Raw genomic sequence first — 13,382 nt, 5'->3', positions numbered from 1 at the left:
AAAATACCATGTTGAATTGTTGAAGTTTCTTTCCAGATCTAAGGTTATTTCTTTTGCTCCTTGGGCAAAAATGTCTCAAAATCAACCTTGAACATATTCATGAGGCAGGTTCTCATGAGTGCAAGAGTGTGTGCAAAGGTTAGTGGTCCTGACCTCGGCTCCTGGGTGGGCCGCGGTGGCTGTGTGCTTGTCTTGGATCATCTCTGGACCCGTCTGTTTATTGAAACAACAAGCAATCAGCGTCCAAGGAGGAGAGTGGAGTCATACGGGGAACGTCCTCAAAGGCAGCACCTCTCTCCTTTTCTTTCCTCTCCTCACACATGCAAAGCCATACACACTCAGCCACACACACACGATGTGCGTGTAAAGACTGTCCTCAGAGCCATGACCACCCACATACACTACAGTCACTGAGTGAAATCAAAACTTTGACTTTCCTTGACCCCCTTCCTTAATGAATCTCTCGTCTGCCACAGGCGCTGGACGTGTTGAAGCCAGTCTGACCTCATATTTATGCTAAAATGTGATCCCATTGATGGTAAAAACATTATTCCATAAACTCTGGAGAAACACTTTAACTTAGATTCTTCATGATAACAAATGTCCTAGGCAGTAACCTGCTATTAGAGAAGCAGTGGCATTAAATTTTCAACTCTGAGAGCCTTGTTTGATGTCAGGGTGCTTTGATACCAACAAATTAAAAGGTCTCATAAAGGTGTTTTTGCAGACAACCTGAGGTTAGGAAAATCCCGGGTGTTGGTGCAATCAGGGTGAACAACTTTTGATTTAAACTGCAGGTGACACACAAAGTGCTCAAAGTGCAGCTTTGAAAAGGGAGAAACTTAAAAAGCATAGATATTAAATCTGGAAATACCCAGTGTCAGTTTGAGTCAATAATGAGAGAAAATGATTTGAATTATTTTATCTATATCTATGTGCCTATGTATCTATATCTATATGTCTATGTGTCTCAATATCTATCTATCTATCTATCTATCTATATGTCTATCTATGTATGTATGTATGTATGTATGTATGTATGTATGTATGTATGTATCATCTATCTATCTATCTATCTATCTATCTATCTATCTATCTATCTATCTATCTATCTATCTATCTATCTATCTATCTATCTATCTATCTATATATATATATATATATATATATATATATATATATATATATATATATATATATATATATATATATATCTATATATATATATATATATATATATATATATATATATATATATATATATATATACATATATATATATATATATATATATATATAGATATATATATGTTTCATGTACTTTTACATGAAACATTACATTAGAGTAGTTTTAGTAAAGTAGTGAGATATATATATATATATATATATATATATATATATATATATATATATATATATATATATATCTCACTACTTTACTAAAACTACTCTAATGTAATGTTTCATGTAAAAGTACATTTTGTGAATGATTTTAGATTTTCAACCTGACCCTCAAAGGATCAAACACCAAGTATTTCTGTAAAAGTGTGATCAATCTGACAGCTCTGTCAAATCTTTTTGCTTACTGCCCTCTATTGGCTTTATTGTGTATTACAGTTGTCTTATATCTCCTAAACCTTGTGTTACAAATCTACCTTCATTTTTCTTTTAGATTACATTTTACAGTGTTTTTGTATGAACTCCTATCATGTTGAAATTCAAAAATGTAGTTAAAGGGATAAAAGCTTGAAGGTCACTATTAAAACAACCATGGAAATTGCATTCAAAATTGCCAGGTGGAAGTATAAGTACTGAATGATACCTTTAGCACCACCATGTGGTGTAGTAAGGAAGATATTGGGTTTTGAACGATAATGTATAATGTATCTTGTTTTTCATGTACATCAACAAAATTTTCTTTGTTCCTTGTATGATGCAGACATTTTCCAACACAATAAGTGATTTACTGAGAAGCTCACCAGCAACCTCAACATTAGGATGGAAAAAAAACAAACAAACAAAAACAACTTTTGGTTCTCTGTCTTCCTCATGTCACTCTGCTAATGTCTTCCCACCTGATGTCCAACAAAACATCCACGCCAACAATTATCTCAGCAAACTGACTGGTTGATAAATCAGATCCAGAGAACAGAAACGCTGACGGTCATTCAATATTCATAACTCAGCATATACAACATACAAAAAGGTAGCAACAGGTGTATGCTCTGCATACCAAGCTGCAGGGTGTGTTAAATTTTGCATGAAGTCTGTTTTCTAGACATGATTAATGCAGGGCTATTCACATACCATTGGCACTGGAGGACAGTGCCAGTAGTATGAACCACTGAAAAGGTGTAAAGTCATAGGGCAGCAGCCCAGAGGTGGGTTGAACTCATCCAGCAAACAGTTGCCTCTGATTAGTAAGGCAAGAGAACTACTGTCTGAGTTACAAAGGGGCAGACAGTTTATTAAAAAAAAACCCTCAGGCTTAGAGAGACAGTCATTCAATAAAAATAAGTACTCATCAACAACACTGGTGATCAAAGAATTAAGGAGAAGCTAACACTGATGGGAGTGTAAACATCCATGAACCAAGCCTCTAGAAACATTTACTTCACACTAAAAACTTTAAACATACACAAATAAAGCAATTTGAATATGCAACAACACTTGTATTAGCCTTTGTAAGTTCATTTTCTTCAACTTATTTTTTTGTACAGAGGAAGAGGAACCAAATGGGATGAATCAAGACTTTTACTGTGTGAGTTTGACTTTTATTGCGTTTTCCAGGAAAGCCAGACATAGATGGTGGACTCACTGTCACTGTGACCCCTCTTAACTCTTCCCTTCCATCTCTTTTACTCTTTTCGAAGCCCTTCTGCCTGACCCTCCTCTAACTCTCATGGGAAGGTATAGGTCATTCATCAAGGCTGCCTAAACATCCTGGTCACACCATGATTAGTGACTCTTCTAGGGTCAGATGTCTTAGTAGCACATTCTGTTTCAAATGGTTGTGCTCATCTGCCCCTGCACAGATGAGTAAATGTTTGTTCAGGATTCAAAACTGTACATCATCCTGTAAGCAGCAGGATATCAAACTCGGGCCTCCAGTGTGTTCACATTTGTCAAGAGTCATGTGGTGACTAATCAGTTCTTTCCAGCCCTGACTGGTTCTGCGGATCTTACAGCGCTGACTGACACCTGGAGTCGTCTGCTGGTGAGCTCGTCTGGTCTGGTCTTTCCTCAGTCTTAGGCTGATGACTGTTACAGGTGTGTGTGTGTGTGTGTGTGTGTGTGTGTGTGTGTGTGTGTGTGTGTGTGTGTGTGTGTGTGTGTGTGTGTGTGTGTGTGTGTACAAAACTTTATTATTTATCTGTCTTAAAGATTTATGATTGTAGGAAACAGTCACACATACAAACCTGTCCTTAAATCCTAGGATGCAACTTTCATTTCAGCCACAAATGATTTTGATTAATTAACGTGAATGTAGGCTAAAAGCTTTTCCTATTCCATTTTTTCATGTCAGTCCTAAAGCGCGCATGGATGCCAGCAGTAAAGAATCAAGTGAATGTGGGAACATGTTGAGTCTTATGCCTCCCATTTTTTCAATTTACCAGGAAGACTATTAGAAAGAGTTTATCATCTTCAAATGGTTTTATAATGTATCTTGAGTTCAGTATAAATCACATATTTTTTTAAACTTATATTTAAATTGATAAGTCTTCATAAGACATACTGCAAACCCAAACCCCAGAAAAGAGGCCATGACTTTAATGGTTAATATATTTTAAAAATGGCCAAGCTAAGAATTAAAGATAAGTGTAGAGGAGTTATTTCAAACATGGATACAAAGCAACAATCCATGTGAAACATGTTCAATCTGTTGGTAAACTGCTCAGTGGTCCATTTTAAAATAGCACAAGATCTTTATGAGACTTGCTGAAGTGATAAGGTCATCACATGTGGAACTCCCAACTGGCTCATGACATGTTGGAGGGGTGAGCCTATAGACAAGGTCTGCCCATAGCCCCTCCCCCCATACACTTCCAAAAGGCTGACCAATCAAAGGGAAGGGGGTTTGTGAAGAGACAGCGTCTTAAAGGAAGCATTAAAGGAAACTAAAACAAAAGTTTTCTTAAATACCAATGAGAGAAAACAGGGATGCTTTTTAGCAGAAAACAATGATAAGGTCCTATTGGAGTACTGAAGTGGACAGAATAAAGCCTAAAAAAAGCATGATACCCACTCTTTAAAAACAGGAAATAGTGATCATTCTTTCTTGTGAACATTTTTGTGATAACTTTATTTGATGGAAAGCTGCCTGAACACGATTTTAACAAAAGCATTTAATATCAGATGGTATGACATGTTCCGGTTTTAACAAAACTTATGAAATATTTCCTATTCAGCAGTTTATGATAAATTCGCAAAAATGTATGTTTAAAATAATTCAACAGTCTTGAAATATTTCCAGAAGTGTTTAGTGGTTGAGTAACATGGCTGGCTGGAAGATGGTCATGACAGATGATTTTGGTTCTACTTTTGACTGTTTCCATTAGTGGCATGTTTGGTTGCGTTGGCATTTTCTACTGCTTTCTTTTTGACATAGTCCTGTAAGCTGTGCAACACAGAGTCTGAATAGAGAATCCTGAGAGGAATAGACCTCAGGAACCAGCCCTGTATAAACACACACACACACACACACACACACACACACACACACACACACACACACACACACACACACACACACACACACACACACACACACACACACACACACACACACAGAGAGAAAGAGAGAGAGAGGAGCAAATCAGTTTCTGGCCTTGTCATTATCGCCATTATTTGGCATCATTAAATGGTTGTAACAGTAATTCTCACCAGAACCATGTGGCAGATGCTGCCATATGTTTTGTCTCCGGCTTTGATGTACTGCAGGGAGCTTTCTACAAAGTCCTCTGGAGACAGAGTCACTAAGTTAGCTTTTTGGTAAGCTGCCATCTGTGTCGAGACTCCAAATGGAGACACAGCCTGAAGAAAGGAAAAAGAGAAAGAAAAAGAGACAGAAAAAAATGAGATGGGTCACTACAGCCCTTTCTTTCTTTGTTGAACTGAAAGACATTGAACTTGAAAATAAAGACAGAGTACCTGTATGATAACCCCCTTATCTTTGTATTCAGCTTGCAGAGCTTGGGAAAATCGTTCCACAAATACCTAGAGAAAAACAAAATATCACAGGTCTCATGATATAACCTGGTAAAAGACTAAGTGTAAACATTAGGTTTTGAGCTTACTTTCGATGCAGCATACAAGGTGTACATTGGAAATGGGACAGAAGCAATTCCAGATGAGATATTCAGTATCACTCCTCTCCCTCTGCAGAGGTAGAAGAAATTGTTTGACCAGGCCAGAACGTATTGTCTGTTAGTTTATTACGATATCTCATCAAACATTGAATCTGTTCAAGAAAACAGAGTGAAAGAAACCTGTTCTCCATGCCTGGGAGGGTTATTCTGCACATCTGAAAGCAAGAGAAAGAAGTTCAGATAGGAGACTGTTGTATTTATACATTAAGGAAAAACAAATACAAACACTGTTCATTATTTCTTTATATGCTGTTTGAGATCAAAATGTATTATCTGTGTATTCAATCAACTTCAATGAGCATCTGAGGATGGATATGTCATAAAGTGTAGGTGTTGGACAATGAAAATGATTCTTTGGTTCCTTTCAGTTCATGAGTATGTGATGCTGATCATATTTCACTAAAACTGTGAAAGTGCTTTTTTTTGTTTGTGCCATGGATTAAATGTTTCTTACCTTGGCCATGGTTTTCACATTGCAGTTAATCAACCCTGTAATTATCTAAAAGCAGAATTTAAAATTAGTCCAATGTAAAATTTCACAAGTCAATAACTGGAAAAGAATTTGACAGACAAAAGCTAAATATCTTCACTGAGCTCAGCAAAGAATGACATATGATGGTGGTAAATGGTAAATGCTACAAACGTTGTCTAGCAGAATGTGAACATGTGTAAAAATCATATTATACAGGCATACAGGCTGTGATTTAGGATTTTACAAATACACCATCAGCTGGTGAAATCCTTGGATCCTCTCTTGTAAAAGTTGGGTCAGGTACTTTGAATTCAGCTGGTATTGTCATCAACTGTTTTTGCTTTTTTTGTCTCCAGTTCCAAAATCAATACTTAAGATTTGATTTGTTAAAACCTGAGAACTTTTGCAACCAAACCTCAGAGCCTCCTTTTATGTTGTGTCTAGTTTTTACCCGAGTCACATAAATTGTCACTGATGCCTTATCTGCTCTGTTCTGTACCCAGAGTTCTTTGCTGCACCTGCTCTTCCTGCCGTGGCTTTCCATGTACGCAAGAGAGATGAGGTGTGCTCTCCCTTCCACTGGCTTTGGCATTCCATATTGGCATGTGGAAGGGCAAGGAGCTCCCAGATAAAGAGTCATACTGGCAAGTATAACTTATTGCATGTATAATGATGATAATAAATTATTTTAATGAGAGTGGTCCTGACTGAACTGCAATTAATGAGATTTGATAAAATAAAAGTAGCAACTCGGCCTGGTTGGTTATGTTTGGTAATAGGTTTACAGAGTCCTGGGGAGTTTTTGGTCCATGGAAATCTATGAAGCAGTTATCATTACGGATGTTATTCAGTATCAATACTGAATGTAAACCTGCCAAATTCATACATTTGTATTGATACTATTTTTTTTAAAGAACAAAAATACACATAAAACACTGAGGTACCACTGACCTCGTTGAGCCCTTTGGAATCAAGGAATTCACTGGGGACAACACTGGGCAGCATGCCAACATTATTGACTGGAGAGAAATAAGAAATATTAACAAAAACAGAAGATTCTGTGACTCTAAATAATTATTAACATGAGTTATTAGTTGCTTTGGAAAAACAGTCGAACCTAAAACGCCAATGTCAAGGCCTCTGAGCTGATTATCAATTTCACCAAACACATTTTCCTTCATGAAGTCTGTTACAATCACCTTCACCCTCTGCCCTGTTGTTTCACCTAAGGAGACAGAAAACAATTGGTTGGCAACAAACCTAACAATACAGTGCCCTCTCACATAAACCTAACAGTATATTTATAGATGTAAACAGAGTTTGGACTCACACAAAAAGGGAAACAAAAAGGATGTTTACTTATTTTTTTGGCCACCTGGTCCAATGTCGCTTTGGTTCTGCTCATGATGACTAGGTTCATTCCTTGTTTGGCCAGCTGAGGAGGTCATGAGTACAGTTAGATAAGCATCACACAACCTGTATGATGAGCTCATACAGTAACACACAGAATACACACTGGAAATGCACACGAGATATAAACAGACAAGACTTGTGGTAAAAGTGCAAATATAAATAAATGCATAAAAATAATTTAAAATAAAAACAAACCTGTTATTCTCCATAATACCTCACCTCAAATGCATATGCTCGGCCTATTCCTTCTGAAGCACCAGTCACCACTAAAACAAGGATTCAAGAAGAAGTGTAAGTCAGAAGTATTGTTTTCTTAAATTTCTTTTTCTTTTCTTTTTTTTTTTTTTAAGTTTCAATTTCAAACACTGGGGGTGCTGTGGATCAGGTGCAACATTATATCTGCTCCAAGACAGGGAATTGTTTCTGTTTGTTTTTGTTTACAGTGCCAAACCCACCCTGTTACACACTGTGCTAATACTGCCTGTTCCCCGGTTCTGATAAAGAATTTGGTGAGATCAGACAAGAACTGCCTGTATCTGAGTCACCACTCTCCCATTTCCTCCTCATCCTGCTCGCAACAAATGCAGGCTTTCTTTAACAATCTCCAGGAAAAGAAAGAAAGTGCTGTCTGAATCTGACAAGTGGTAACTTTCCAGGTTTGTAAAAGCTCTCAAGAACACTGAGATGAAAGAAACCCTTTGGTTTGAGTTGGATGGGTTGTTTTTTGCTTGAAGACATGATAAAGCACTTAGACAAGTATTACTTAAGCTTGTAGTCACTAAATTTTTCACTTGAATTAAACTTAATGAATCTGGAAAGTTCGCAGTCTTTGTGTCTTAGAAAATAAGAGCAGTGTCAGATGACTAAGCTCTAAGCTTCAGACTTTCAATGAGGTGCATCCTTCAGACACTTGATCACATATTGTGGAATCACAAATCACAAAATAGTCTGTTTTTTTTTTTTTTTTTTCAAATGATAATGTAAAGTGAGTGGGTGGTTATGCAAATGACATCCTGGAATTCTATTTTGCAGAAAATATTATCCTTCAATATATATTAAATGCTGAGGAATAATCACAGTTTGGTTTTTTATTTTGTTAAGAAGAATTGATAACCTAACACAAACTGATAAGAATGAGAAAATCATAAATAATAAACATTCAGTAAATACATGCCAGACTTTTAAAAAAATATATGCTCCAGAAACAACAAAAATTTTGAGAACCAATGCTGTTCACAGAAGGTCTCCGTATTATAAAGAGGAATTGAAACATATGCCTATTTCAGCCCAAATTTACCTGAATTATACTAAGAGTAGTACAGGGACCTCAGAAATAACCATTATGGCTTTGGGTCCTCAATAGTATCCAGCTGTTACCTGTCTGTGCCAGTCCCTTTTTTTTATCTCTGTGACATGGACACAAAATCATCAACTCAGTGAGTTTAATTTACAAAGAACAGCACGGAGTTGAGCCAACATCCTCTCATAATTACTGTGCCCTTAATAAAACTTTGATCTGAACATCACTGAAAAGCTGTTTGCTATGTACTGGTTCACCATGGACTGGAAAATGTTTATGTACACCTGTTTTATCAACTGATATCATCCCATTACCACAGTCCATCACCACAACCAAAATGAGATTTAAAATTAATCAAAGATTAATTCTCAATATCACAAGTGATTAACATTTAAAGTGATTACCATTTGAAAGGGTTTAACATTTAAAAGTGAATGACATTTAATCAGATCAGTTTACAGAATGGAGTCTGACACGTTGCACTTCAGTCTATCAACACTGTCATTCAAAATTAGTTTCTATCAACATTCAAATGTGGAAGCTATACTAATATTGGATCACGTACTTGTGACTGCATCTCATTTTTGTTTCAACTTTACTGCAGATTAAAATGCTCAAGTAAATGTTCATTTGCCAACGGGTGGGCTGAGAGGAGACTTCTTCCAAGAAAGTGCTATTTTTTTAATCAGGCCTCAACTTTTTAAGCTTGTATTCCAAGTTGCATAACTACATTTTTACTGTACATCATCCCCTATATAGTATGATTCCATTTGGGATTCCACAAAGTTCAGTGCTTGATCCACTTTAGTTCTGATATTGGTTAAAGATAAGTGGCTTTACTATCTAACTTTGACAATGTTTTAGTGTGAATTACCATACCCTGCATAACTTTTTCTAATTTTACTATAATCTTTTTAACACTGTTTAAAAGCATCACCAGAAGAAAACTGGCATTCCTATCCATGTTAACACTCTAAACATAAATTGCTCTCATAATGTCTGTTTATCAGCTTATAATTTCTAATTAGAGTAAAATATAAACAAGACAACACTTTTCCCCTTCCTCTGGCTTTTTTCCTTTCTTTATCTAACTCTGACTCTTTCGTCATCTGCAACAAAGACTGAAAATCCAAAAACAACAATTAGTTGCCACAGTTTCACAGGAAGTATTTCATTTCAGGAACTTAAGTTTTAGATAGAACTATCATTGGTTACATAATTTGGGTTTGTGAAAACATGCACCCGCCCAATTCTTTGTGTCCCTCCCATAATTGTTTTTAGGCCACAGGCAGGACTCTTACTTTTCCTCTATAGCCACAACCTTGTATTACCTAACAAAACAAAGTCATGCATGGGATTTGTTTCATTCTTAAGGCTGTGTCTTTTCTCTGTCACGAACAAACTTTTTGTTTTGGTGCCCTTTTAAGAAAACAGTTGCAGTCAAGTCAGTTTCACACTTTATTTGATACATTTGGCTGTAATCAGTATGTCAGTAAAACTGTATTTGCGTGCTTAAAATGTAATCAAAGGGCCGAAAAGAGATCTGAAGAGATGGAAAAACTCCAGTTTGCTTACTTTGTGTGAGTTATCCACAGCTTATCTTGTTTTCCACAGTGAGGATTAATCTTGACAGCTTAGACAAAGTCATCAACAACTTATGCAACTGGTTATAATGGAAACCCAATTATCTCTCTGGCTATGAATTTGGCTCAAACTTAGCAACAAAGCAGAGTTGTTTCAGCTTTTTTTTTTTTTACTGTTTTCTTCAACTATGGGAAACGTATCCATTTAAGTATTAGAGGGAGTAGTATCAACATGTATTTGTGTCACCCTCAGAAAAATCTACATCACTGTAATTTCCATGTTGGTTATCAAATACAGAGTCTAAGGCCCAAACACTCACATTGGTGTGGACTTTAACCTCAGTTGACCTCTGCAACATGTTCATGTCAGGCCTTTTGAAATGTAAAAAAAACAGCACTTGATGTGACCAGCCCATGAAGATTTGGTTTCGGATTGTCATGCCAGACATTGGTGTAAATGGACAGGGTTTCTTCGGGCAGGAACACACTGTTCTGATGGCTATTTTCTCCTCTGTGCTGAAAAGGAATGAAAGTGGTCTTTGGAAAGAAAAGATCAGCCCAGTATTCTTTTTAAACCCTAACCCTAACCCTTTTTAATCAGGCTTTTTTTCTGTTCTGTGGGAGACTGAATAATCTCTTAAGAAGAGACGCCAAAGTATTCCTTGTAAGTGGAGGAGATGGCCATGGGACCTGCATGGGAATGTTTTGGTGTAATGACTGTGACTTGATTTGAGTGCTCAGCAAAGTTGAGTGTATTCCTTAGATTGTGTTTGGATTAAGACATACCCAGGCTGCCCTCAGGTTTATGGGATAGTATATCTGGTTGCTTGCACCCGTTTAGGAATGCAGTTTTGCCTTCCAAATTATCTTTATTTCTGCTTCTTCCAGCTTACCCTAAAGGGACTTCATCTGGATGTTTTAAGAAACCAGGGCAGTTTGTTCTGTCTAATGTACTGGGAGTGTTCTTTTTGGCAGCAGACTCACTTGTTTCCTTAGATTTAAGGCAGTTAATCTGTGCACCATTAGGCATCACTTTACAATGTTAACAAACCCTCATTGTCTCTATTACTCAGACAGACTGTCTTGTTCCTTTGAGCTCATTGAGATGCCTTGTTTCCTGATTCTTGGAAATCCGCCCACCCTGTGCCTGGGGCCTTACTGCAGCAGAAGTTCAACAAACCAAGGATTTGTTTTCATTAACTCCCTTCACTTCAAATCATCTCTATAAACAGTCTCGTTTGGATAAAGAATTGAATGAAAGTCAAGATATCTGGTGTCGGAAGTGGTCTGCTTTTTGTCCGTGGTGTTGTCCACCAGAACTTAAATTGGCTTATTGTCTAACAAACAAGAAGACACTCTGCACATAGCCCAAGCAATGGTGACCCACTCAAAAGAATGTGTGGGCAAGAAAGTGGATATTAAACTGTTTGTAGTAGCAGACCAAACCCAGAGAACTCAGTCTAAACCTGGTGTGACCTCTCCATCCTGTTGCGTTCCTCTGTCCTCTAGCTCTGTTTGTTGTGTTTGGAATGACTGTAGGTGTCTGGCTGCCTTTTTACCCTGCATCTGTGTTAGTAATTGAATCTCATCTCAGCCCACTTCCATTACATTCTTCAGACTATCTTAAATAAAACATTAAACATGTGGTTGTTTTCTGCAAATTGAGGCTTTAAAACACTCCTCCAAGGTTGTATAAGTTATACAAGTTTAATCTTGCGTAAAGGCAAAAAGTGAAAACTCATTCATAGTCAAACAGGAGTTGTATTTTTTTCAGTGGTTTTGCATGTCAGGACACATGCTGGTGTCTCAACATGCTATGATGCAAATGAAAGCACTTAGCTGTAAAGTAGGGCAGCTTTGTCAGCACACAGTTTTAAGAACTGTGTTTTTAACCATAACCAGGAAAGAAGCATGCAATTTGATTATTTTTTTTAAAGAAATCCTGGTTCATATGTAATAGGTTTTAATAGCAGAATGTTGTAAGACAAAACTAATCTCCACTCTAACAACTCAAAAGATCAAATAATGAGTTTTCATCATAACTTTTACCATATTTTTGTCCCCTGATGAAAATGTTTAATCACAAAGGTATTCAACTTGCTGTGACTCCTGCAGAAATTTTAGCTGTTCCAGTGCTAATCCCTCTATCCACTACAGTCCTAATACAGGCCACAATGTATTACACATGCATCAATAAATGTACATGCAGATAAAACTCACCTGCCCATTCTCCCTGAGAAGTGAAGAAGGTTTTTGGTAAAGGAAAGAACACTTTGGGGAAAAGCATCCTGCTGAAAAGCAGCAGCTTTACTCCATAGTAGAAAACAACTGCAGATCCGAGAGAAATAAAAAACAAATCAGCCCAATCCATTTCCTACTTCACAACTACTAACAGTGGCTTCAAGCCTGCCTGTGCTTTGGACTGCTTCTTGTAGATTGGTGATTCAGTGAAAATACAGAATGACAGAATGTTGGAATAAGTCTGCCAAAGGACACTCCCACTTCAAGAACTGACACACACACACACACACACACACACACACACACACACACACACACACACACACAGACACATACACACACACACACACACACACACACACACACACACACACACACACACACACACACACACACACACAAACACACACACACACACACACACATACAGGTTACGGTGGTTTATCGGGGCACTTTTCTCAAACCGGCCCAGTGGTGGTTTACGGGGACCCACCTTTCCCTTTGTCCTAGAGAGGTGCAACAAAGAAAACACTGATCCAAAAAAATTGAGAAAAATTCCTGTCTATTTATGAGTTAAATATTGCGAAAGAATCTCAAGCTATGATCACCTGACATTTCACAGGACTACGAGGACGGGGCGGGAGGAGGCGTTTCCTAGCACAGTGGTGACTCATAGGGACACCCCGGTTTATTGGGACGTATACCACACACATACACAATCTGGACAAAACCCTGGTTTGTAAGAACTACCCTGGTTTGACTGGACACTACCCACACACGCACATGTACACACAAAAAGGACAGAGGCATGGTTTGTAAGGACTTCACTGGTATAACAGGGCACTAACCATACACACAAATATACACACACAATCAGGACAAAACCCTTGTTTGTGAGGACTACACTGGTATAACAGGGCACTAACCATACACACAAATATACACACACAATCAGGACAAAACCCTTGCTTGTGAGGACCTCACTGGTATAACAGGGCACGAAC

At 37.5% G+C, this 13,382-nt stretch overlaps 1 protein-coding gene across 1 annotated transcript; it reads right to left on the bottom strand.

The window, feature by feature from the left end:
* Positions 1 to 2,586: 2,586 nt before the first annotated feature.
* Positions 2,587 to 12,573, bottom strand: hsd17b3 (hydroxysteroid (17-beta) dehydrogenase 3). Its single transcript, XM_074670367.1, has 11 exons — positions 12,358 to 12,573; positions 7,474 to 7,520; positions 7,201 to 7,276; positions 6,959 to 7,066; positions 6,793 to 6,860; positions 5,824 to 5,868; positions 5,490 to 5,524; positions 5,298 to 5,379; positions 5,152 to 5,217; positions 4,885 to 5,034; positions 2,587 to 4,677 (listed from the first exon to the last, which is right to left on the bottom strand). Exons 1-11 carry the CDS (start codon positions 12,506 to 12,508, stop codon positions 4,537 to 4,539), a joined length of 969 nt encoding a protein of 322 aa, XP_074526468.1. The 5' UTR covers positions 12,509 to 12,573; the 3' UTR covers positions 2,587 to 4,536.
* Positions 12,574 to 13,382: the final 809 nt, after the last annotated feature.

Source organism: Halichoeres trimaculatus, unplaced genomic scaffold (genome assembly GCF_033239565.1).
Source record: "Halichoeres trimaculatus isolate MK-OKI-2021-1 unplaced genomic scaffold, fHalTri1.1 fHalTri1_scaffold_5, whole genome shotgun sequence".
NCBI lineage: Eukaryota > Metazoa > Chordata > Actinopteri > Labriformes > Labridae > Halichoeres > Halichoeres trimaculatus.
The sequence above is the reverse complement of the archived record's forward strand: the minus strand, read 5'-3'. Positions and strand labels throughout refer to the sequence as shown.